This window comes from Chionomys nivalis, chromosome 3 (assembly GCF_950005125.1).
Source record: "Chionomys nivalis chromosome 3, mChiNiv1.1, whole genome shotgun sequence".
NCBI lineage: Eukaryota > Metazoa > Chordata > Mammalia > Rodentia > Cricetidae > Chionomys > Chionomys nivalis.
This window is the reverse complement of record NC_080088.1, coordinates 114,679,776-114,705,870: the sequence shown is the minus strand read 5'-3', so window position 1 is coordinate 114,705,870 and position 26,095 is coordinate 114,679,776. Positions and strand designations below refer to the sequence as shown.

General features: G+C 48.6%; 1 protein-coding gene across 10 annotated transcripts in view; it reads right to left on the bottom strand.

The window, feature by feature from the left end:
- The window catches only part of Cit (citron rho-interacting serine/threonine kinase), a 173,985-nt gene that overhangs the window by 78,426 nt on the left and 69,464 nt on the right, over positions 1-26,095 (bottom strand). For 3 of the 10 annotated variants that reach the window (XM_057763551.1, XM_057763552.1, XM_057763542.1), the window contains 4 exons: positions 24,326-24,509; positions 7,468-7,573; positions 6,418-6,561; positions 5,045-5,164 (listed from right to left, as the gene is read on the bottom strand). In XM_057763551.1, the coding sequence (XP_057619534.1) occupies positions 5,045-5,164; positions 6,418-6,561; positions 7,468-7,573; positions 24,326-24,509 (554 nt within the window). Of the gene's footprint in view, positions 1-5,044; positions 5,165-6,417; positions 6,562-6,676; positions 7,574-24,325; positions 24,510-24,606; positions 24,660-24,825; positions 25,586-26,095 lie in introns of those variants that run through there. The other 7 variants (XM_057763543.1, XM_057763549.1, XM_057763546.1 and 4 more) reach the window with 6 other exon arrangements.

Sequence of the window (26,095 nt, the reverse complement as noted above, 5' to 3'; positions counted from 1 at the left end):
GGACGGAAGGTGAAGCCTGGAGCTCCACTGCCGAGGGTGGGCAGTGAGACGGATGTAGATCAACCACAGGGGAAGGAGTATGTTGGAAGAAACGCGTCAAAGGACAGATGGGCAGACAGAGAAAGACGTGAGTGGAACGATCTAGAGACAGGAAAAACTGGGGGTGTTGGGGGGCGGGGAAGAGGGAAAGAATATTAAATTTTTTTAATGCAGGACACGTGTCTAGAGTAACCCCACCAGGAACACACGTGCTGAACCAGAGATGCTGAGCAAACAACCGCACAGATTCAGAGAACCCCCAGGGATGAGCAGACACGCGGAGAGAGCTGTCCTCTGAACGAAGATGAACTGCATGTGTGCTTCTCCTCCAAGGTGCTTGTTTCTATAGATTTGTCCTTTGGACGCCACGTGGTCCTAACACAATTAGATATGGTACTAGCTTTGAAATTAACCTTTCAGACAGCACCAGAGGGTAACTGGAAACCTCGGAGGAAATCATCTGGGAAGGTGAAACTCATCATTGCCAGTTTCTCACCATTAATTTTTCTGGGCTCAAAACGGAAGGTTGAGCTTAGCATTGCTCCTGCAACGCAAGTCACCCTGAAATCTGAAGAGACAAAAACACTGGACCAAGACAAAATAACTTGCAGGGGAAAAGAGATCTTTTCCCTGCAAGAAAAATTATCTTGTTCCCTGAAGCAAAAGCCTTAAAATGATCCAAACAGTCCAATGTTTTCCAAAATGAATTTTAAAACCAAACCAGAACATTTGAATCAAGGCTTCCCACCACCTACCCACCCACACACATTGAGATTTACCAGAAGAAACAGGCAACAGCCTTGAAAACTTAGGAGCCAAGTATAGCAAGGCTCTTCAATAGCAAAATCAAGGCTAAAGTATGATGCCCTGTCTTACAGGACCAAGGATAGGAGGTGGCAGGTAAAACACGAGAACAAGAAATTAAGCCAGCACAGTCTTTGGCATTCATAAACTCCAGTGACAGCTGGAGGTGAGGCATCAACCACGACAGGATGCTGGCTACCGTGCTTTATTTCAGCAGATTACAACTTAATCTTTGATGATTTTGTTTTGCTGGAGATGGGACGCTACCTTTGTATGTGCTGGGTAAGTGCTCGACCACAGAACTACAGTCCCAGCCACTTATGATCTCTCTCCTTCCTTCCGTGTGTGTGTGTGTGTGTGTGTGTGTGTGTGTGTGTGTGTATGTGTGTGCGTGTGTGTGCATGCATGTGTGATGCACACGACTCTGGAGGTCAGAAAACAACTTTCCATCTGTCCATTCTCCCTCACAACACACGGGTGCTGGTTTCAAACTGAAGTCATCATACTTGAGAGGCAGCATTGTCTAACTACTGAGCCATCTGGCCTGGCCCAGTTTAGCCTTTGGTAACAGCAGGGTGTGAGGTGCCTGCTTGAGCTTACTGTAGCAGACACTGGGGAGGTATTGCAAAATCTGCAGAGTTCAGCTAGCAATGTTCACCCTATGGGGGAGCATGAGCCAGAACAGGGAGCACAATACTTCCTCTCAGCCATTAGTGCATTGTGTCTGAAGGCCAACCTTGGGATCATGGGCACATGGGTATCCTGTGTAGAGAGCTTCAGACATCTGACCTGGGATACAGGTCATAGGTGAAACAGCAGAGCCTTTACTCAGGTTTCCTTGAGATCCTCTTTATCTGGGGATAATTTATGACTTTCATGACTCTTGACCTTTCCATCCATCAGAAAAAAAAAAGTGACACATGACATATGTCTGTAATGCCACTACTTAGGAGCTAGAGGCAGGGGGATCAGGAGTTCAAGATCATCCTCAGATACACAGCAAGTTAGACGTCAGCCTTGGCTATATGGGACCCTGTCACAGAAACACCAAAAAAAAAAAAAAAAGTCCAACTCAAATACCATATATTTACATACATGTAAATACATATACATACACATAAATATACATTACACATATACACTCAAGTCATATTTTATATTACTAGACTTTAAGACTACATTCATATATTATTTAAATGTTAATATGATCCATAAAAGCAATACTTATGACCTAACAGCTCAATTTTTAAAATTTAAATAAAAAAGGAGAAATTGAGCCAGGTGTGATGGCACACTGTTGTAATCTGAGCACTTGGGAGACAGAGGCAGGAAGATCCTAAGTTGAAGGCCAGTCTGGGCTACATATAATAGAAGATTAAAATATTTGAATATTATGTGATATTTATTATTCCAAGTTATTTTCCCATGTCTGATACATCACTGTGCCACCTTAAAAGTACAGTGGTCCCCTGTCCCCAAGCCTGAATGTAAACCACTGAATGTAAAAAGGAGCCTGCCAACAGATAAGACCCTTCAAGGTGTGAAGACAGCACTCGGGAGGCAGAGGCAGGCAGATCTCTGTGAGTTCGAGGTCAGCCTGGTCTAGAAGAGCTAGTTCCAGGACAGGAACCAAAAAAAGCTACAGAGAAACCCTGTCTCGAAAATTAAAAAAAAAAAAAAAAAAAAGTATTTCATATGTGTGTGCGTGTGCGTGCACGGGTACTATGGTGGAAGTCAGAGGAAGCATGTAGGAGATGTGTCTTTCCTTCCACTGAGAGGTAGCAGGGATCAGGATCAGACCTGATCTCTGTACCAGGTCTCTGTACTCAGAGGTAAGCACCCTCATCCCCCAGGGGCATCTCATCAGCCCCCAAACTCCCTTTTTGTTCTCAAACTTGTGAAGAAGATGTAACTTTTGTGTTTTTCCGTTTCCTGTCCCCACCCTGCCTCCTCCATTTCCTGCCCCTCTTTGGCCCTGAAGTCCTGGCCAGTCACCACGACATTGCAGGAGGGTGCTGAGCACAGACCATGGGGTCTGTGTGCAGGAGCAGCAGAGAAAGCCGCTGTAGCTCAGCATGGAATGACTCTCAGACACTGAGTTGAATGGGTCAGAACAGACAAACAGAAACAACTGTCCATCTTCAGCAAGCCTCCCAGAGGGAGCCTTGGGACTGTGTAGGAAGATGCACGCATGGTCCTATTCCCTAAGTCTGGAGGGCACAAATGACTTCTAAGAAGAAGAACTGTCGCTGTTTTGTGGTATTGGAGTCAAAGTACGAGAGGGGCCTGCTAGGCATACTCCAGAAGAAATAACTGGCTAAAAAGAGAAGGTTAAAACAAAAATGAGCAGAAACTCATCAGAAATCCATGAGAAGCCAGTGTGCCAAAAACTAGTGTTTGCGTAAGCCTTAAAGGCATCCTTTGTCTACAAATATCCCTTGCCTACCAAAAAAAAAAAAAAAAAAAAAAAGCCTTTTTAAACATATCCTTCTTTAATGAGAAGTAAAATCCAGAACCGAAAAGTTTTCTCTACCCCCATCGGAACTTTTGCCAGTCATCTGAAACTCCACATGCATGCCGGTTGTGAAGTGAATCACAAAAGATGGCTCTGAACTCAACCAACAGCACTGAGCTTTTCAAAATGTCCTGATTAATTCTCTTTCTATGGAACGCATGGACACCAGCTGCTCCCTCTGGTGGCGAAAGACAGCTTTCATTTCCCCAGGATGTCCCCAAAATTAATTTCCAAGCACAATGAACTGATGGGAGATAAAGAACCCTACCTCCTGCCGCCTTCAGGATGAAAAAAAGAAAACCCATGTTAATAAAGGGGTGTGAGTCACTGTCAAAGCAGAAGTCTCAGGGCATGTGTGTGCCCTTCAGAGCCTCCCAGGGGAGGCCGTGCAGAGATGTTATGACCCATTTGCAAAGTCCCCAGTGCATATTCACTTATGATGTTCTTACACAGCAAGAGGGTGTCAACCTACCACTTAAGAAATATTGAAGCCGGGCTGTGGTGGTGCACGCCTTTTATCCCAGCACTCAGGAGGCAGAGGCAGGCGAATCTCTATGAGCTCGAGGACAGCCTGGTCTACAGAGAGAGGTCCAGGACAGCCAGGGCTACACAGAGACCCTCTCAAAAAAAAAAAAAAAAAAAAAAAAAAAAACAAAAAAAAAAACTTGAGGTGACAAGGAGAATATGAGATAATCCACTGATTTAAAGAATAGCTAACAAGTTGAGCTATCTGCAGGAATCTCTTTCATTTGAGCCATCCAGACGGCCAAGTCTGTGCCACCCAGAGATGAGAATGCTTACTTCTATCAGTGTTCTCACTAGGTTTCCTGAAGTGAATGAGAGTTGCCTGGCAGCTGATAATTCAGCTCTCCAATTACTCATTTCCATCTCTTCATTAAAGTTTCTATTTACAGTGTCTTCAGAAGACAGAAAACAATGAGACGATACAAAAATGAGCCTCTCAAGAGAAAGCCCTGTTAGTAAGGCAGGGCGCTGTTTAAAGGTCTCTGTTCTGTTCTCTTCTGGAAACTCGGGGCAGTGGGATTGTTGTGTTAATTCTGACTGGGGTGTGTTCACGAGTGTGTGAATGTGTAACTGAATGATCATGGTCTCTTGACAATGGAAAGTACATCGGAAAAGCTATAAAAATACCGAATTCATTTGGGACCATCCAAAGAAGAGGTTGGTAAACTTTTGGTAAAACGTCAGAGTAAGAAGTTTTGGCTTTATAGAAACACACTCTGAAAACCCCTCGCTTTTGCCTCTGTGGTATCAAAGTCACGATAAATAAAATGAGTATGTTTGTGTCCCAGTAAATCTTTAGGCAAACTGAAACTTGATGAATTTTTCAAAATTACATGCCACAAAATATTCTTTTTCTCTTTTGTCTGATCATGTGAGGACACAAAAGTCACTTTTGGTCTGAGAGCCACAGAAAGTATGTAGGAGGCCAGACCTGTCTGCTCACTGTATTCTTTATTAAAAGTGGTAGCTATTATGAGTTAAGGCCTTCAAAAAGGGCAGAACCAACAAGCTGGTGTGATCTATACGATCATGGAGAAGCTAAAGACTCCACGTGGTCACCTGCCTTTCTCTATGTTTCCACCCTTTATTCCGGCAACCTCTGCCTCTCAAACATGCTGACATCAACTGCAGGGCCACTGGGCTCTGAGGGAGCGGTCATACCTGCTCCTTGATCTCTTGGAGCTTCCGGCTCTGCTCTCTGATGTCATGGAGAAGCTGCAGGGCTTTGTCATCCTCCTGGGACACCTCCATCCGTGCTTGCTCCAGACTTCGCTTTAAGCTCTGCAGAAAGCAAAGGTTTTAATAGGGATGCCCGTGGGTCGTGCTCTGGCTGAAGAGCTTCATCAGGACAGCTGCAAGCTGCTCCGAAGACACCGGCATGGTTTCGAGCGACAGACCAGAGCGGACACCTCCAAGTGGTTGCCGATTCCATTTTTTGCCCTGTAAAAGCCACTTGGTGGAAGAAACGTCATTGAAAGCTCACAACCTTACGGGCCAAGCCTGAAACTCTACCAGCTAGTAGCCTGGCATCATCTACCTATCCTGGCAGATACTTACGTGTATGGTCAGGACTGAAAACCAGTAAGATCCTGTGTCTCTTACAACCACCACCTCCATGACTATCTAGTGTATTCCAGACTAGGAAAAGCTCTTCCAGACTCTCAAGTGCATATGTCTGCTTCAAAGAAGCAACCGTTCATCGCCTATGCGGCTGCCATTTCAGAGCCCAGTAGACTGTCTGTCTCCTGACTAGCCTCCGAGATGCCTATCACCCATCCGCTCCCCTCTGTGCTCCAATGGCACTGACAGAGACATCTGAGAGACAGATGGAGAACTTCACCCACCACTGAAAGGTAGCCAAGTCTGGAACACAAACATTGCAGTTATTTGTAATCAGCCACATGCCATAGATTTCCTCTCCCATGTGTAAAAAAATCAAAGACTTTATAAATGTGTGACTCAACCTCTTAAGATTGTTTAACTGGGCACATCAGAGAAACACCTGAATGAAAAATTCCACGAGACAATGGAGAAGACAGTCTACGCTTGTGAAGGAAAGAAAAAAAAAATGGAGCTGTATGAGAAATAATGACAGAGGGTCTGGATCTCAAGGGCCGGATTTCCTCGGCACTACCGTGCTTCTAATTGAATAAAAAAATTGATTTCCAACAGATTCAAATTATGTTTTCTGGTACAGATTTGGGAGTTTAGTCCTCAGAGCTGATCACGTTGACACAGCGTAGACCAGAGAGGTTGGGGCAGGAGATGTCAGAAGTCTCTGCAGAAGGCTTTAGTGACAGCTGACTCCCATTTCCAGGATCTGTGGTGCCCAGCAGCCAGCATGGGCTTTTTGTTGAAAACCGGTTCCTTCCTAGGGACCTCGCACCTCACTCCTGCAATCTTTGCTACCCTGTCTGACTCTACGCTCTGCCATTGGCTGTGATGTGCCTCATGGAGCTGTCATGAAACAGGATGAGACACACACAACAGGAAGTGCCGCCTCCGAGGGAAGGGGGGCTTTGGGGAAGGCTCACACTGCATTCTGTGATGTAGGTGGCAAGGTCCTGCTCCAGGAGGGATCTCTGAGTCTCAGAGGCCTTCAGTTCCACCTCCTTCTGACTAAGCACAGCCTCCACCTCTGATACTCTCCGATGTAACCGGGTCATTTCCTGCTCCATCTGAAATAAACACACGGATGGGTTAAAAGGGCCCAAGGAGGTTTCGTGGGAGCAAGCACATCTCAAGCAGGCCCCTAGGCCACCTGGTGGTCTGGGGTGTAGGGGGAGGGGTTACCGCTAATTCGCCAAGAGCTGGGATGGAAATACCATTGCTTCTTCGCCCAGGAGCACACAGTTCTTCAAAAAGACAGTCACCAAACCGCTAGGTCACTCCTGTCATCCAAGTCCCGCTTCGCGCGATCACTTCTCTAACCCACTTAGCAAAAGAGCCACCATCATTTTTCACTTTTTTTTTTTTTTTTTTTTTTGGTATTGGTTTGGCTTACACAGATGTCACTTTAATTTTATATTTTATCCTAAATCCATCTTGATACCCCCCATCTCCTTGCAAAGATCTAGAGCAAAGATCCAGAACAAGGCTGAGGGATAATTATTCGTCTGCACTCTTAGGAGTCCCACACAAGCAGTGGTTTTTATTAAGTTTTCAGAGAGTTGCCTCTGGGCAGGAGCAGTATTAAGAGACGTTGAGCATAATCAATACAGTGGCCGCCGTGACACAGGCAGGAGTTTAAAAGACTAGGAAGAGAGACTTCGCCTCAATCCGAGCAGATGGGATGCATCTCAGCCACAGGTGAGGACCCAGGCCACCTGCTGGAAGAAGCAGACATCGGGCTGGGTCATGCTGAGACACAGGCTGTTTTAAATCCAGGGTCTCCTCTGGTTAAGATTTAAAGGATTTATGGCAAAGTCTAGGCCCGAATTCATCTCCCTCTGAGCTGCTGGAGGTGCGGCTTCAGCGAGGGATCAGGAGGCTCAGTGCCAGCCGTGGCCCCCGGCGGGTCCCTTGGCATATATTGGCGGGAGGATCCTGGAGCAAGGATGGAGGCCGGCTGCGGAGATAAATACCTTGTGATACTTGTCCTGCGAGTCTTGCAGCTCTTTGCTTTTGATGAGGAGTTTCTTTTCCATGGAGCTAGTCTTGGCAGGGGAGTCCAGACCCGACACAACAGACCTGAATATAAACATGATAATTAAAAAAAAAAAAAAGTCAAATGGTATGCCCGTCAGCCCGGGAGCTGTGTTCAGATACTGCATCAGAAATGGCAGACCTGCCCGCATTCTGCAGCGGAGCTGGCTCAAGTATTTTCTAGCAGCATTAAAACCAGTGGGCAAGGAAGTAGAAGGAAGCTAGGGCTGTGGCAGGTAGACTTGGTGCAGAGTCAAGGGAACCTGGAGCCAAAACTGGCTTCTGGGAGCCCTGGTTTGCGCAGTTGTCCAGGGGAATGATGAGAACAGAACTTGTCACACAAGAAAGTGTGAGCATTCATCGCACAGCCTTTGACACACTCAACAGGTACGGTTTCAACACTCACTGTGCCACCGGCACATAACACTCGGGGTCCCCGCTCCTCCCAAAGCCGATGTTCCAGGGAGAGCAGATAATGCACCAGGAAGGTTCAGAAACAAAAGGCTCATAGCTGAGAGAACTTGAGAGGAGGAACAAGGACGTGGTCTGATGACACAGTGGAATGAGAGAGGCTGGGGACGAGAGGAAGTGTGACCCAGGAGGGTTTCTTAGAGAAGGTGGCATTTGAGACCTGAAGGATGAGAAGGTTCTAGATACAAAAGGATCTAACAGGAAGGAAGCAGGGGGGACAGGGGACAGCAGCCATGCTGGCCCTGAGGCAGGACAGACATGACCGAGTGGTGTGTTGTAACAACACACTATGAAGTCTGTCTGTTCCTCCCCCAAGCTAGCCAGTTCCATTCTGTTGTGTTTGCTGTAAACAGCCCATGCTTACGATGATGAGCCAAATGGCGTGCTCACTCCCTTCCCCCAAATGCCGATGTCCAATCTAGAAGCTACAAAGACCACACATGAACACTCAGTAGCTGTGATTAAATTAATGATCTTGAAATGCAGAGATTATCCTGGATTACCTGAAAAGGTCCAATATCCTCCCCCACAGAAGTCCTCAGACGATAGAAACAGAGGTGTGGGGGACAGAAAGCCAAGCACAGAGGCAGGGCGCAGGGCCAGAGATCTGAACGTGCTACACAACTGGCTTACAAGATGCAGAGGCAGGCTAGGACTTAGAATCCCCAGGGCCCACATAAAGCACAGCACAGAAGTGGGCATGGGTAACTCAGTGTTCTACAGCAAGGTAGGGGACAGAGCCAAGAAACTCCCTGGAAGTTCCCAGGTCTATGGAGAGCAAAGTAAGCGACCTATCTCAAACTAGGTAGAGAGCAAGGATCAACAACCAAAGTTGTATCCTGTCCTCCGCACAGGTGTCATGATGCGCATGTGTGCGCGTGTGCGCGCACGCGCGCGCGCACACACACACACACCATACACAAACATAAAGATAGGGAGCCACCAAATCACAAATGGGCGGATCCTAAGAGCTGGATAAGATAAGGAGGCTAATTCTCCTCAAAGCCCACAGGCAGAGTACAACCTCATTTAGGCTGTCTTGAGCCAAAAGAAACTCACATGGAACTTCGAACTCCCAGAACTGTGAGATAGTGAGTGTGTGTTCTTCCACGCCTCTGGGCCTGTGCTCACTTGTTACAGCACCAGTGTGAAACTCATACACTCACAGAGCTCTGGGACGTACCTGGTGCTCTCTGAACGCTAGACATGTTTTAATTCTTTATTCCCCACAACTCTCTGAGGAAGACACAACCTATTATCCTCATGTTACACATGAAGAAAGTGAAGCACACAGAGATTAAAGAACCTGCTGGTTGATAAATGGTTTCTGTTAGTCTACAGGCAGCGAGAGACTGAAAGGCTAGATGCCCCTGGTGTTGCGCTTAGGAAACATTATAAAAATTGCATGATAAGCTATGAAGGGAGTGGACTAGAAGGGCTGTCTCTCACATGTGCGGGTGTCCTGGGGCTAGCTAGGGATGGGCATGAGAAGGAGTACCCTGGTGGGGGTTTAAACACTGGGTGAAGAAAAAAAGTCAATGCCATAGCAAGCAACCGTTCTTATGCATGGAGGGACATGGTGGTGCCCACTGCTGCCCACAGTCCCATCTTTGTTGCCTTGGTAACAGGACTGCAGGAGCTGCTTACTGATGAGCACTCGGGGTCTTCCCAGCAGGCGAAAGTTCTGTTTTCTGGTGCCCCAGACTACTTCTCGGCCTAAAAGAGATCAGTCCCCTGCAGCAATGTGGAACACCTCTCTGCTACAGCTGCCAACCCAGTGACAGGGTGGTGAGACAGCTCTCTGTACGCAATGGCGGGCAAGTGGATCAACAACAGGAGTCAGGCTGCACTGGGTACAATCTGACCCATCACTTCCAAGCTGTGTGGCCTCCCTAACCTCAGCTGCTGCACCTGTAAAATGGGTAATTCTCAAATCACCCCAGAGTCCGCACAACAATCAAATGAGATAGTGCACGTTGAGCCCCAAGCACGGCCCTGGCACACACAAATGCCAACCATTACTATGACTGGTGCCATTTTTATTACAATCCCTACAACTCTGTAAATAGCTCGTGCCTCACAGGCCTAAAACAGTTGCTTGAAATGGTAACACTCAGGGGGCTGAGCATGCTGTGCGCTATTGTTCACATCAAGACAAACAAGGATTATTCATAGAAATGGGCAACAAGGATTAAAACCCAGAAATAAATCTTTTTTAAAACTCTCACATTGAGCTAGAAATTTTAACACTTCTCACAAGCCTATATACTAGCCAAAATACACACAGACACACACATGCACACACGCGCGCGCGCGCACATACACACACACACACACACACGCACGCACGCACCCTCTTCCTGCCTTCACAGGGATTGCTTGGGATGGCCTTGATTTCCCTCACCCCTGACTGTACTTTGGTGGGCAGGTTAGAGACAAGTCCCAGGCCACCTGAGCAGGCAGAGCTGGCCCCTGGTCCTGTAGTAATCAAGGGTCACCCACACGTCACAAAGGGACACACAGGATGTATATCAGGGACGACACACAGGCCACGGTTCTTACTGGCACCCGTTAGACAAACTACTGCATGGGTTTTCTGATACGGAGTGGGATGTGGCTCACAAAACTCAACGACACATGGAGGGCGGGCTCCAGTGGAGCTTGATGTTGAACATTCGCTGCTGTGGGTACAAAACAGATTGCTTATTCACCAAGAAAGAAAGAAAGAAAAGGCGTTTCTAGGCCGCTGGTGAATGGGCCCAGGATGCAGAAGAGGAACACTCACGGGGGACAATGCAGCCGTCACCCCAGGTCCACTCGTTCACTCTGCTATTTTGATGCCTGACAAACGCTCACATTTAAGAGTTCTAAGTACAGCAATTAAGAGCTCTTCAGAATAAATATGCTAAAGAAGCCTCTTTTTTAAAGAATAAATAAAAATCACCTCTAAAAAAAAACTCCTGTAGGAATGCTGCAACTAAACTCAGCCCATGGCAACAGCTGCAGATGGAGGGCAAGAGTCATGGAAGCTTTGGGCAGCTTCCTGTACCCTGACCAATCACCCGGAGGTGGCTAATTATGCCCAACAACGCCCAAGACTGGGGGCAAGGCCAGTTCAATCTGGGAAGGAACTAAGGGCTCAGCCTGGCAGTGTCATCTTCATTAAATTCCATGATGACTTGGAAGGATAGTCAGGATTGGAAGCGGGGGTGCTTAGGAGAAGAGCGTGCATGGTTTCAAGTCGAGGCTTTCCAGTACGGCCAGCCTGGGCGTCTGCTCCCCTGTGGCACTTTGGTTATGTGAGGACAGCACTTTGTGTTCCTCCCTGAGTGAGAACTCAGCTCTCAATTCAGGACAAGTACATGCGTTAGACAATGATTAAGAACAGCATTCCAGCCGGGCGGTGATGGCGCAACCTTTAATCCCAGCACTTGGGAGGCAGGGGCAGGCGGATCTCTGTGAGTTCGAGGCCAGCCTGGTCTACAGAGTGGGTTCCAGGACAGGCTCCAAAGCTACAGAGAAACCCAGTCTCTGAAAATTAAAAAAACAAAAAAGCAACAACCAAAAACCAGCATTCCATATCATTTAACGTGCCCGTTGCTTTAGGTATGTAGCATGTGTACATGTGTACACCATGAGGCACATGTGTAGAGCAGAGACAACTTGAGGGAATTGGCGTTTTCCTTCCACCACGTGGGTTCCCACAACTGAAGTCATGCTTATCTACCGGCTGAGTTTGCTTCTTTAAGACAGGGTCTCCCTGTGTAGCCTAGGCTGGCCTTGAACTCACGATCCTTCTATTTCAGCCCACAAAGGGCGGGATTATAAGATGCCCAACTTTGCACGTTAATTTAATTACAGCATCTCCATGGGTTTCTAAGGGGAAAAAAGTAGAACCAGGTATAGCTCAAAACCCTTACATGCTATTTACCTTTCATGCAACTAAGGTAATTCAGTTCACAGTCCCTGTGACAAGCTCCAACAGAAACTGTTTAAAGAGTTTTTTAAATTTGTGTGTGTGTGTGTTTTGCCTGAACACGCAGAAGCAGAAAGAGGCCAGGAGAGAGCGAGCATCAGGTCTCACAGAGCTGGGGTGAGAAGCGGTTGTAAACACCATGTGGGTGCTGGGGACCAAACCTGGGTCCTCTGCAAAAGCGGCAAGTCCACTCCCTAGCCCCCAAATATGCATTTCTCAATGCAGCAGATACACATGCCCCAGCAGCCATTCCGAAACATCAGCACAATCCGTTGTCTCTAAGACGCCACTAGCCATCTTTCTGACTTGCAGCGAATGCTGTTTCCTGAAACTGACCATAATGTGAACAAACCTTAGCTGGAGAGGCCTCATCCAAGCTCGCCCGAGAGCAATCAAACCATTCACACAGCTCTGTTGTTCAAACAGATCATGGGTCTAAGGTCTTCCCAAAATTCAAGCGTGGCAATATCTAAAGGTTATATTGTTGAAGGAAAGTTAAAAACGAAACAAGATCACTCCTCTACAAAGTTCTTTATCAAAATTCTGAGGCCATAGTATATGCCTGTGTCCCAGAACTGCAGGAAGAAGGGAAGAAATCAGACATGTATGCAGTGAAACACTCAACATACAGTAAATTTCATTTTTAAAGAAAGTTAATCCTCAAGCCCAACGGCTTTCCCATGTATATTCCAGGATACATTTGGTGATATTTAGAATGTTCTTTCATCTTAATGGTGGGGGTTGGGTGGGGGTAGAGGGTGCATTGAAGGAGAAGTTGGGATGGGGGAGCATGTTGAAGGTGGGGGCGTGTTGGGGACAGGGTGGGGGTCAGGGAGGGCTGGGGGGGACAGGAGAGGAAGTGTATGTGTGTGTGTGTACGTGCACACGCACGCGTGCCTTATTAACATTCTGCATGAGGAAGCTAGAGACACCGCTCAACAATCTATACCACACAGGAGGGACCTGGAGGAGTTACTCAGCCAACAGCGCAGTGCTGAGCTGAGAAACCCTCGTGTGGAGGCTGTAAGGGAAGGAAAGTCTCCATTCTGCACCTCAGAAACCATACAGGAGGAAACGTCCTAAGGAGTATGTTCTTGGTGCAGGCCCCTCGCAGACCTGACCCCCCACAGACCTGTGAGATGGGCATTCTATCCTCACGGCACTGAAGTCATTAAGAACTGATCTTACAGTCCCTACACATACTTATCCTATGTGGGTGAGAGGGCCAGCCAGTTAAAAGTAGAGGAGTCTACAATCGATGGTTCAAATATCAACTCAACTTCTTCAGGGCTGGACAGCAATAGATGAACCCAGACAGGACTGAGGATGTTCGGAGGGGCAAAGCCATAGAGGAAAGAGAGGGGTGGGCCGTACAGAATAAGGTGACCTCTATCTATCCATGTGATGCTGAGCGTGAGCTCAAAACAGTCTAGGAACCCAAAAGCGTCCACGAGCCATGTTGGTCCACAGCCACCCCCAGACACAGTTCAGCCCCCACACACAAAAGGAACTCTCCTTCCAGTGCTCGATGGCTGGGGGGCAGGGGACCGTTAAACGACAAACAGGAACGATGTCGGAAGTCCAGGCAGTTGGTGCTCTGGATTAGCTGGGACGCAGTACAATGAAGACACTAATAAAAAGGACACGCAGCCGGCCCACACAGCTCTTGCCTACTCTCCCGGCCACGTCTTGGATGCACAGCCAGTTGCCCCCATGGAGAGGAGCGGCTCCTCTGAGCAGCGGGTGCATGCAGTCGCCCGCCTACACACAGCAGTGCTGTCTCTTCCAGCGCAGAGCCAAGTTTGGGTTTTCCTTTTTTTCCCCCAGCTTCTATTTTTCTAGAAAATTTTACTCTGAAATCAACATCTCTTCCTGATATATACATCTGCTTTATAATTACAGAGGCCCAAGGAGTATCGAGAGAGAGGACGGTACAAGACAGAGAAAGTGGCAACTGTCAGCACCTCTACAGTCGAGAGAACGTTTGCTTAACATATTACATTTGACCCAAAAACTGTTTTACATGGAACCTCTACATTTAAGAAAAATTATAAAATTCAGTTTTACCAATGACATGCCTATAAATAACCCATATAACTTAGAAAAACCCAGTAAAACTATTAACAGAATATTCCATATCTAATGAGAATACAGTACTTCTACCCCACAAAGCAGAACATGGAGTAGGTCAACGCTAATCTCCAGACCTAGAATCTTGTGTGAGAATCAAGTCATCCGCCTGCTTCATTAGGAAGCCGTCCCCTGCCTGAAAACCCATCACCCCATCACTGACCAAGGTTGCTTCAGAGACAGGCAAGTGTGGAGACTCAGTGTTGAAGCCAGATTCGTGGGAATTAGTTCAGCCGAGGGCCTCACCTTAATCGTGGCCAACAGCACTAGAAATACACGTAACCACAAGCTGCAGCGTGGTGCAAGAGAATTTAAAACCCAGCAGCCTTCTGCTTCCAAAAATACGCTGGCTTTTAAGATTGTACATTCTGAAATTTATGAAGTAACTTTATAAGCCCATTTTAAGATAGACAGTGGTGTCTGTAGCAAGCCCTTGGAAATGTGAAAAATGCCACTGTCCTGGAGAGCTGCAGACTCTTGCCTGGCTTTGGAGTGACACACACACACACACACACACACACACACAGAGATAAGCAACCACACACACTCCATCACCACTACCATCGCCAATGGGTTCCAGATGAGTGGAAAACTATTGCTCTAGAATGATTAATAGGTAGCTCAAAAATCATTTATTAAAACTCTCACTAGTCATAAAAATATAGCCAGGCATGTGATTTCTTTAATACCATTCCCGGCTCTATGTGAGTGCCTCATTTTGAGAATTTTGTTGACATATCCCCACCACTTCTCTGAGTGACTACAACCGCCTAATTAATCCCTCCTGAATTTAACTCTCATCCCCTCTACCATCTACCCTCCAACAAGGGTCAGAGAGATTTACCATGCTCCTACTCAAAATCCTACCAAACCTTCCTACTCAATGTAATCCCATGCTTTAAGTCCAGGCTCTTGACCTCAACCAAGACCACACCGCCCAAGGAGCTGGGAGCTCCAGCTCTCCAAGACTCTGATAGGTTTTCTGTTGGCTGGGCCCTCAGGAGTGTGGTCCTGGCTTCAAAGTCTTCTCCTTCCTCTCTACCAGGAATAACCTTCCACGTGCCACCAAGAACAGATCCTACTCCTGTAGTCAGGGATTTGTGCCTCCTCGTCCTCACTGTTGAAGCCTCGCTGTCTGGAAAGTACGCGACACACAGCAGGCTAGCAAGACTTTGCTGAGGGAATGATGGAGTGACGGCGTGTTCACCTGTAGCGCCAGGACACAAGTCTTGTAAAGAGAGCCCCACTGCTATGCCAGCCTAGAGCGGAGCTCAGTGCCTCACAGGACCTCAGAGTAGACTCACAGACCAGCTCACAGGAGGTCAGAAGTGTCACCTCAGGTGACTCAACCTTCTCCAGCAGACTCCTAGTGCTCATGTCAGGGAGGCCATGCCACTTTGGTCCCCATTTTGGTCTGATTTCTAGAGAGCCTTTGCCACCATCTGAAACTGTGTCTTGTGTATGGTGACTTCCTGGGGACAGGGATGCTATCTGTTCTATTCACATTTATGCCTGTAAACCTAGAACTGTGGCTCTCTTAGATTAGTGAATGAATGAACGGTGTGTGGGCATCAGGCAGGTATAATATACAGATCATGGATAAAAGAATCCAAAATGAGAACTTCTGTACAGGGTCAGAGTTGTACAGAAAGCTTTCCGGCCCCCACATCAGAGATGACATGCTTGGTCCTGGGGCAGCAGCATCTACCATAACACACACCCATCTGGGGGACACTCAAGTGCCCAAGAGGAGGAGGGAACAGATGACACTTTGCTGGGGACAGAGCACGAGGCCCAGGCTCACCATAACTGGATCTTGGCAAGAGTGCTTTATGGGAAACTCAGGCTTAACTGATGTACCACAGACTGTTAAGGGTAAAAAACTGGATGCAGATATTAGAGCACCCAGCAGGCACCCCACGCGCGACTGGATTCTCTCAATGGACAGAAACCAGTGAAAAGTCTTTATGAGGAGGAAACTGGGGAGAGGGGAGAAGCAAGAGCAGCCGGCTCCATCTGCACACCTCACTAACAACAGGCAAGAACACCTGCTCTGCTGCAGGCAGGAACGGTGAGACTCGCCCGTCTTTGCAGGAAACCTAGCAGACACTGCTACAACCCATGAGAGGGACAAGCAAGCGGAATCTGAAAGAAGTTAAATGCCCCGTTTATAAAACTGCCAAGGGGTGGATCCTGGATACAAACCCCTGCCTGTCTGGTTCTCAAGTCTGGACTTTTCACAGGGGTGCTATAGCTAGTCTCCCCAATAAAGAATGTTCTCATGAGCTCTAAAGCTAAGGGTGAGCTGTGTAAGCCTCGGAGGGGAACGCAGGCTCGGTAATACCCAGCTTTACTATCTACAGGACGGAGAGTACAGAGCTACGTGACCCTTGAGACTGTGTGGGTTACCCCTACAGAAAGTTGTTCCTTAACCCTGACTGTTTAGACAAATGCGTCATTCTTACATGAACTAGCAGCCATGACCATTAGAGGTTCAAGTCCCCAGACATGGGACAGGTCTTAAATCTGTGTCAGACTTCAAAGCAACTTCCTTGAGTCTCGGTGTCTATCATGTGTACTATGGTGAGGCTGTGAGACAATGCATGGAGAGTCCTTAGGATAAAAAGTTCTAGGCCCACTGAAAGTACTCAGCAGACACTGTGTACTCCGAGCAGAAGGAATCAGTACAACCCTAACCACTTTAGTCTAACTCAATTTAAAGTCAATTTAAAGTCCGACCTGCCGAGGCGAAGCCCTGTTTGGGGCAAAAGGAAGGCAAGGCCCTGTCTGTCCTCAGTGAGCCCTGGGCAATTTGGCCAGACAAAGGGACAATAGAAGGTAGGACTGGGAGCACAAGCTAGGGTCTTGGCACAGTGAGCTTGAATGTCACACCAAGATGCTGCTGAAGGTGCCCACAAGAGAATTACATCATTCCTAGGCTTTGGAGGAATTCCACTCTCTGTGGAGAATGGACTGCAGCCAGGAACACCAGAGGCAGAGGGCTCGTTTGGGATGCGACTGCAGCAGTCCAAGCAAATGTCCACTGGGGTGATGGTGAGGACAGAACAATGGGCACAGATGTGAGTGTCACCAGGGAAAAAGCTTAGGGGCCTTGCAAGTGAGGGGAGGGGCAAGAGGCAGAAGAGTGCTTAGGGTGACACCGTTGTCCTGTCTAGAAGGGTGGGGAAGTGGTAGCTTCTAGACTGAGGAAGAGCAGGGGCAGCGGAAATAGGAGGTAAAGTCGAGAACTGAATGGATGGTTCATGGGGACAGTGGGTGGTACCCGTGTTCCGAGGGCCCAGACACAGAAAGTTACACAATGGCGAAGGAGTAGTCAGAGGTGGGGGTAACCGAGTGTCCAGGACCCAGCGGACAAAGCAGAAAGCTGTGCAGAGACAGCATGATGAACACTGTCCGGTGGCTCGCTTTGTTGGTTGAGGGTAGTCAGTAGCTTCTGAGATGGCCCTTGAACTGTGGGAGTGGAGAAAAAGAGGTGCTGAGCACAAACAATTCCTTCAGGAGGTCATCGGAGAGAGGCCAGGAGAGAAAAGGCAGAGGAACCAACTCAGAGTTGCCAACCTGAGGCCACGCTTGGGACCATGAAGCACGTTTAGTCAATGATCACCTTCTTAGGGGCCCAAGATCACCACAGGACTAGCCTGTGGGGGCTCCAGAACACACTCGACAGATCTTCTAGAGCCTGACCTTAAGGTTAGGGCGGGACTGTTTGGACCTGAGCTCCTAAAGGCGTCTCTAAGACAATTAGAAGGTGGCAGAATGATCCTGCCAGGGCTGAGAGGCACGCACACACCGAGTCTAAACAGAGAACAGGGTGAGACAGCTGGAGGACAGGTGTGCTTGACTAGAGAGAAGAAAACCTGAATGAGCAAGAGAAGAGAAAACCCAAGACAATACCCAGAGGGGAGTGAGCAGCTTAAGACCCATTTAACGGCAAGAGACAAGCAGCGCCAGGCACTTGAGGGCAGTTGCTATTAAGTCACTTGAATATAGTAGATGGGTCCCTTTGGGGACGGTAAGAAAAAGCTGCTGTTGCTGTTGACTATTTAAAAGCCCAAGTCACAGATGGACTACTTGCAACAGGGATACGGGGAGGAAGCACAATACCAAGGAGTTTCTGGCTGGATACAGAAGGAAAACTATTTCCTCCCCCCTTACCCCTGTGTGTGTCTCTCTGTTTTTGTTTCCCTCTGCCTTTCTGTATGTCTCTCTGTCTCTGTCTATCACCCTGTCTCTGTGTCTCTCTTTCTCCTTCTGTCTGATTGTCTCTGTCTCTCCCTGATTCTGTGTGTGTGTGTGTGTGAGTGAGTGTTGGTTTGTGCACACATGTCACAGCATGATTGTGGAGGTCAGATGACACCTGTCACCGAGACTCTGAGAGCCTACAGAGACTTTCCATCTCGACCTCCCTTCCGTCTCAGCAGCACTGTGACCACGGCAGCACCGGATGACAGACGATGCTTCCAGGCCTACCTGTACATGCATTCTGGGGAAAACAGTTTTTAAAAGAAGATTCCCCTCACTCCTAAGTAGCTCAAAACAAAGTAAGACTGATGGGTAAATCCTCCCTCCCATTCCCTCTCTGGAGTAGGGAGGTAAGATTGGAGACACCTGGAACACAAAAACCAATCTGAAGAAACACAGCATCTTCACTGGCAGCCATGAAGGTGACTGACTGGGCACAGTGGTGCCCACCTGTAATGCCAGCACTCAAGAAGCTGAGCCTGGGCTACACAGAAGACACAATTACAGAAGGGGGTGACTGAGATCACCCTCTGGTATGTTTATTGTGCAGCTTATGAACGATCAGCCTGAAGGCCAGGGTCAGTGCCATTCCCTGTCCTCAATGAAGTTCTCTCTAGCAAGTCAGAATGTGAGTGGTTACAAGTGCCTATGTGCACGCACACACACATATATGCACACAGAGAGATACATACATGCATACACAGAGAGACATACATGCACAATACACATACACGCACATGTGCACATACACATATATACACACACAAGAGATACATACATGCACACAGAGACACGCATGCACAATACACATACATGCACATGTGCACACACACATACACGGACACACACACGCAAATACATGCACACATACACAAGGCATACATACACATATATACACAGATGTGTATACTTGCACGCATTCACACACACGCATGCATGCATGCACACATACACACAGGCACATACACATGTGCGCGCACATACACCCCAGGTCAGTGTCTCTCAATGAGAAGATATCTGAGACCTATATACTAACCCACATACTCAATAAACGTGCAAAGGCCAAATACAAAAGCAGTATTATGACCAGCTTGTCAACTCTCTCCACACCTGCCCCAACCTCATGGCTCTTCCTTCTCCAGGATGGTATCTACTTCTTGGGCACCCCACAAGCATTTCCTGACTTCTCCCGCCCAGGGCATTTATGTGGTGCAGCACCATAGCCCCGTGGACAAGTTCACACTCTCCATGCCTTAGCTTCCTTACATGCAGAGTGGGAGAACAGTGACCAGTCCTTCCTCCTGGGCTGCTGTGTTGCTGGAGTGATTTGGTCTGTGTGAGGGGCTTAGGACTGAGCCTGAGCACTGGTCACCCTGTGAGAATAGCCCTCTGCCCAGGAAGCTCTCTCCACCTTCCTCTCCACTGACCCAAATACACCATCTTTTACAGAGCTGACCTTTAACCCTCATCCTCCATCAGCACAGCATATGGGTGAGCTCATTCCAGCACGCATATTCACTGAGGGCCTGCCATGTCTTCCCGTGTCTGGGACAATGAGGATCAGTGAGACCCATCCTGCCCTGCAGACCCCAGCCTGCGCAGGGAAATGGACAGGCATTGCAAGGAGGATCGTCACCGCTGGCTCAGCAGGAGAGCACGAGTCGGCTTCAGTCCTTCAGTGCTCTCAAGACTGTTACTCCTTGCCGGGCGATGGTGGCGCACGCCTTTAATCCCAGCACTCGGGAGGCAGAGGCAGGCGGATCTCTGTGAGTTCGAGACCAGCCTGGTCTACAGAGCTAGTTCCAGGACAGGCTCCAAAGCCACAGAGAAACCCTGTCTCGAAAAACCAAAAAAAAAAAAAAAAAAAAAAAAAAAAAAAAAAAAAAAAGACTGTTACTCCTTCACCCCACGGTTCCTCGGCTAGGGCACCTGCTCAGTTCTATGATCCGTTTCTGCAAATCTGCTTTGATTAGTGAACCTGATGGGAAAGCATCTGTCTGGGCTTCATCCTGCCCTTCTGTCCTCCGGCCTACTCCTCCACAAGGAGCACCTCTTGTTAACTAGACGTTACTCTTGGAGTTGGCTTGAACATCTAAGCACCCCCAGGAGAAAAACTCCCGAGGGTTGGAGAGTCTGGCCAGACTTGGAACTCCCTAGTCCTAGTTCCATGGCCTCTTGGCATATACGGAAAGTTCTACATCAATATAGACTGGTGTGTTAGAAAAAGCAAGAAACAGGGTGGCAGCTATTGTCTGAGGTCTTTTCATGTGCCAGGTATTAGAGTAAATGCTTTATATGGTTTTGGGGTTTTTTTTTTTTTGGTTTTTGTTTGTTTGTTTGTTTGTTTTCCCAGAAGCCCTTTGGGAAGATGTCCTGGTTACCCTGTAACCACTGAGGAAAATATCGTGCAAAGAACTCCCAACCACAAAAGGAGGAGGCACTGAAAATCAGACCAGCCATCTGAAATCTGGAAGGACAAATAGTGTCAGACAGCTCCACTCCTCCATCGTGTCTGAAGGGATGGTTCGACCCTTGCATTGCCAGATCCACAGGAAGGAAAGAAGAAGTGCCCAGGACAAAAGGAAGAGCACCCTTCCTAAGACAGCTCCCCCAGAACCCACAAACGCACAAATCTAGCCTCATCAAGATCACATCACCTTGCAGAAATGTCGACTCGGCCAGAAATAACGAGGCAGCGCTTCAGTCCAGGAAGAAGGACGTGAAGAAACTCGCCCCACACTGACAACAGAGCGAGGATGCTGGGAGCCATGGTGTTTTTAAACCTACCACTTAACTGATTTTTGTTTCTACCCCACTACTGTAAAGCTCAAGCAAACGGGGGCTCAAGGCATTCAAGGCATGGGAATTGGGTCTGAGTTCTTGTTAAGAAAAAAGAAAAGAGTTGGGTCGGGCGTGTAGCTCAGTGGTCACTGCGGTAGAGTGCTCTCTTAGCACAGACAAGGTCCCTGGTTCAATGCCCAGCACCACAAGGGGACTGGGGTGGGGTGGGGGGACATGAAGAGAGTCACTGGTGCGGATGTTCTTCAAAGCTAACTTCACCAAATACACCCAACCAAACAAATCTGGTTCTCACCAAGCTCCCCTGCCCTCAACTTGGGCAGCGAGGAACTTCCCCTACACCTCATTCATCAACACGCTGAGACCGAGCTTCTCGCTAAACCTAAAATTAACGATGCGCGCAATGGCTGACTTAAAAATAGCCTGGGGTCCCCTGCAAAAAGAGAAAGATCCTAAAATGTGAGGAGAGACCACAACACGACAATATGAATCGCTCCCGCAGCCACAGTCCCTGTGAAAAGTCCTCGCTCATTCAGCCCCACCTCTGAACGTTCCATTCAGTTCACTGGTGACAAATCTGGGGTCAGTTTCCCCAGTGCAGCACAAGCTAGCCTCTGCGGTTCCCTCAATGGTGTAAGGACCGAGTAACCGCGGCATACACACAAACCTGTGATGCTGAAAACGACAAGTGGGAGGAGAGAAACACAGAGAGGAAGCTGAGGTCACTGCAGGGCAAAGATGGTACCCGGAGACAATGCCACCGCCTGCAATGAGTCCTGTGACTGCACGTCTATGAAGCTGCAGCAGAGCTGCTGAGCAGCTTCATCTCTGAGGCTCTCTGATTGGCTTCCCAGTTAACTCTGACCCAACATGCCCAGAGTCACCTACAAATAACAACAGGTGGATAGGAGTTTGAAAATGAGGCTATGGGTTTCACCCACTGGACCACATCTGGCACAGTAGCCAGGTCTAACAACAGTACCACAGAGCGAGACTCGAGACAGAGGAAAAGCTGCTAACTCCAGCCCCAAATTGCCATGGAAAAAGCATCAAGTTCCCCAAAGATAAGACGCCTCCAGTTACATCTTCCGGATAACAAATGCACGGCTTTGTTAAAAGGAATTTTATTTTTATGAGAATCTTATTAAACGTTCTTTTGGGGTATAAATGGAAGTTCAGTTGATGCATTAGAGAGAGATTTTTGGACAGCCGAAAGTGAAATCGCAAACCTTCAAATTCAGAAAGCAACACAAACACATTCCGGGGGTACGGCTCATGAGTAAATTCAGTCAACGTTTATCCGGTGCCTGGGCCCTAATGCTAAGATGCCCCTTTACTCGGCGCTCTGAGAAGCAGAAAGAAGCAATTAGAGTCTTCCTGAACAACAAGCAATTAATCTCACTCTGCTTCAGGTTAACCGAGATGCCCGGGCTCCCTCCCATCATCCCCCCCTTTTGACCCCAAAACCTGACTCCCCCAAGGCCTCCCAGGTTTTTTCAGATCACTGATCTGCACCTTCACACAGCTTTCTCTCGACACATCCAGCCCATTACTAACCAGACCAGAGACTCCCCGCACATCTCCCAGTTTGGATCTGTGACCTTCAATGTGCTGATTGTGTCAAGGTTACTCTGCCCACTAACTATGCATCCTTCACTGGGCCTCCACTCCTCCCTGGATCCTTGATACCAACGCCAAACCTCCCAGCCCTGCTTGGACCATTGCAAATCTGTCTTCTGCCACATTCAACAGCTAGTGAGATTTTTGCCTCTCCTACATCCTCTGGGATGCTTTGGGTGGTGGAACACATCAGCAGGAAAGCCACATCTAATAATACTGACATCGCCTGGATTCTAAACCCAGACCTCAGGCAAGGTAATAAAGGAAGCCCAACTTGGCATCTTTCGTTGTAAAAGCCCCTGTCAAAAATCAAGAATAGCCCACACTCTCCTAGCTTATATCAAATGTTCAATTTCCTGTTTAAAAAAAAAAAATCTGACAGCTTTTTAAGAACCTCAAAATTGCACCTGTGGGGTGACACCATCCAGGAACCAAGACTATATCCATACCTCAAATCAATATCTGAGCTACAAATACAACAAACAGGTATGAATGAATCTACCAAGGAGAGACTTTTTTAAAAAAATAAAAATGTGTTCTTCTCCTAAGTGGGCAGCAACTAGTAACCCAGAATAGCCCTAAGAACCTCAGCATGAGGGTGGGATGCTGGAGAACAGCGCAGCTGGCCTGACACCTTCCTAGGGGAACTCGCTCCCCTGAAAACAGAATGTCATCAAGCTCCCACATCCCAGGCGAGTGCATTTTAATTCTAAGTCTGGAAACAGGACCCTCCAAACCAGTCCTGGGCTGCCTCATCTAAACGCTTCCTGTAAAGACAGAGAACGACTCCCAGGTCAAGAGGGTTCCTGGCTATCTCTAATTCTAGTTGCTTCTCTTGCTTAGGGTTTTCTTCCATCCCCTCTTGTGAAGCCCAATTTCTGTGAATCAGTGGTGGCTGCACCACACTCCTTCCTGGGGGCTCCCGGGAATGGGACTTCCTCTGGCCACCGGTGCTCTCCCTGCTCAGAATGGCTCAGCTGCCAGATCTCTGATCTTGCAGCATACTTGGACAGGAGCCGAGCATCATCTCTCAGCTAGAGCTCTGGTTCAGCCACTTGCAGCTCAGTTAAACCCATCAGGAAACCTTTAGCTTGTGAGATTTGGTGTTTAGGACCCTTTCAGTACAGCCAAGATACCAGCCAGCCTCCCTCTTGAGACGGATACACAGATGGATGGACGGGCTCAGTTTAACTCAGACACGGTTCCCCTCTGACCAAGGAGCTGCACGGCTGGAAACCTCCACTCTCTCCTCCCTCTAAGGAAGACCAAAGACGGAAAGAACTAACCTAAAGTACCCATTTGACCATGAGAACGCCACAGGCAGGAACAGGCACCGAACACACCGTGCAGAACTGAGCATCAACAGTCTGGCCCCACAAGCCCCAAACAGGTAGACGGCTTTCCAAACGCAGGCAGCTCAGAGGCTTCCCTCCGCCGCACTCCCCCCACCCTCCCACCGCCACCAGCACCACCACCTTTGGCTCCTGTGCCAGGCATGCATCCATGCAAGTCCCCCAGAAAGTCACACTGGCACTTACTCAGATCTACCAAGAAGTCCTAGTGCCTTGCTGTATGAAAAGCCCACAAACGGCAGTTCTTCGCCCGAGAAACCCGAGGGGCTCAGCTGGCACGGAGAGGATGAAACCCACGAATTCTTCTCTGGTTCATCGAAATTGGAGGTGTCATCATCAGACTTGAGGGTGGGAACGAAGGGGGGAGGAGCTGGTTAAAAGAAAAACAAGAAGGCGGGGGAGGGGGGAGAGAGAAAAATTCAGATGAATTCCACACTGTTGCGGAGAGGGGAAAAAAAGCGCCTTACTCCTTCAGCCTTGGAGACAGCACTGCAGCGCCTGCTTTCAACCCAGCTCCTAGCGCAGGCAGACCCAGCCTCGGCTCCTACAGCAACAAGAGATTAACCCCTTCGCTGCCAACATGGCCACCAACCCGCAGACAGCTTGCCTTTCAGGGCAGGGGGTAAAGTGAAAGACAGAAGTCAAACAGGCCACTGGGTTCCTAAGGAAGCACTTGGGCAACTCACCTGAGCAGACGGCTCCTGCCTGATATTTCCAGAAGGTTTCCACTCCATGCCAGCTGGCTAATGCCAGGGTTCCCGATGACCTAAACCCATTGAGCCCCTCTTCCAGACAGGTCTAAATGAGCACTAGTTAGCGACATCCATCGCTGTCAGAAAGAAGGTATGTATGTATGTCTCATGACCGAGCCAGAATGAGAGGCGAGAAGAGGCCGGGGGCTTGGGAGGCTGTGAACTGCCACTGGGTTACCACTGCAGTCGGCTTCATTCATAGCCAGATGAATCTACTTGGAGATCTTATTAACCACTTTTTTTTTAGTTCATTATCTCTCCTCCCCAGCACAATCCTGCCCACTGAATCCACCGCAGTTCAATCCATATAATCAAAAACAGCCAAATAAAGTTGCAGTGATTTGCAGCAGCCAGAGCCAATGGGGGCACACAGAGACCCACAGATGCACATCTGCGGCAAGGCTCCTACCTCCTTACGGCATGACTCCAGCTAGGGGGGGGCATCACAGCCTCGCTGCTGCCTGCCGACCTACTAGGTTCTCTCACTCAGGGATGTGAGCGGCTGCCCATAGTAGGGGGCTCCCGGGGGCATTTCCAGCCAGAAGTGTTACCATGGTTGCAGGCTAGAGCGTCCGCAGTGGACCAGGCAGGGGGAAGTTGGCAAGCCGGCATCACATCCCCCGCAGTGCAGGCTGCATGCTCCCCACTCCTTAGTGCCTGCTCTGGCTGTAACCCCACCTGGCCGCCTGCGTGGCAGGGGCCAAAGCTGATCTGAGTGACAGAGCGGCATGAGTCACTGCCCACCAGGGCTCGCTAGAGCTCCCCTAGGACGGCTGTCACAGCCCTTCACGGTCCAGACTTCTTTTTTAACCTCTTATTTTCCGGACCAAGTTCTGTGCTGGGAAAATGAGCAGCGAGCATGTCTTCAGCCTACAGACTCCTAAGAATCCGGTTGTTTCCGAGGCTTCCCCAAGGACAATGGCCAAAGCAGCACAGAGAAGTGACGGGAATGACGGAAGGGTGCGGAGGAGAGAGCGATGAACACAGAGGGCTGGCTGCTTCTGGGAAATGCAAAAGAACATTCCCAGAGCTTCAGGTGCACCGAGGTGAGGTGGAAAAGAGATGATCAAAAATGTAAAATGTGCACCAGCAGAAAATGATTTAACACCTCCAGGCTCTCGGGAGCATCTTCCCTGCTGGAGTCAGGAGCTACAAGCTCTAACGTTATAAACGTTAGCATATGGGAAGAAAACTGAGATCGACA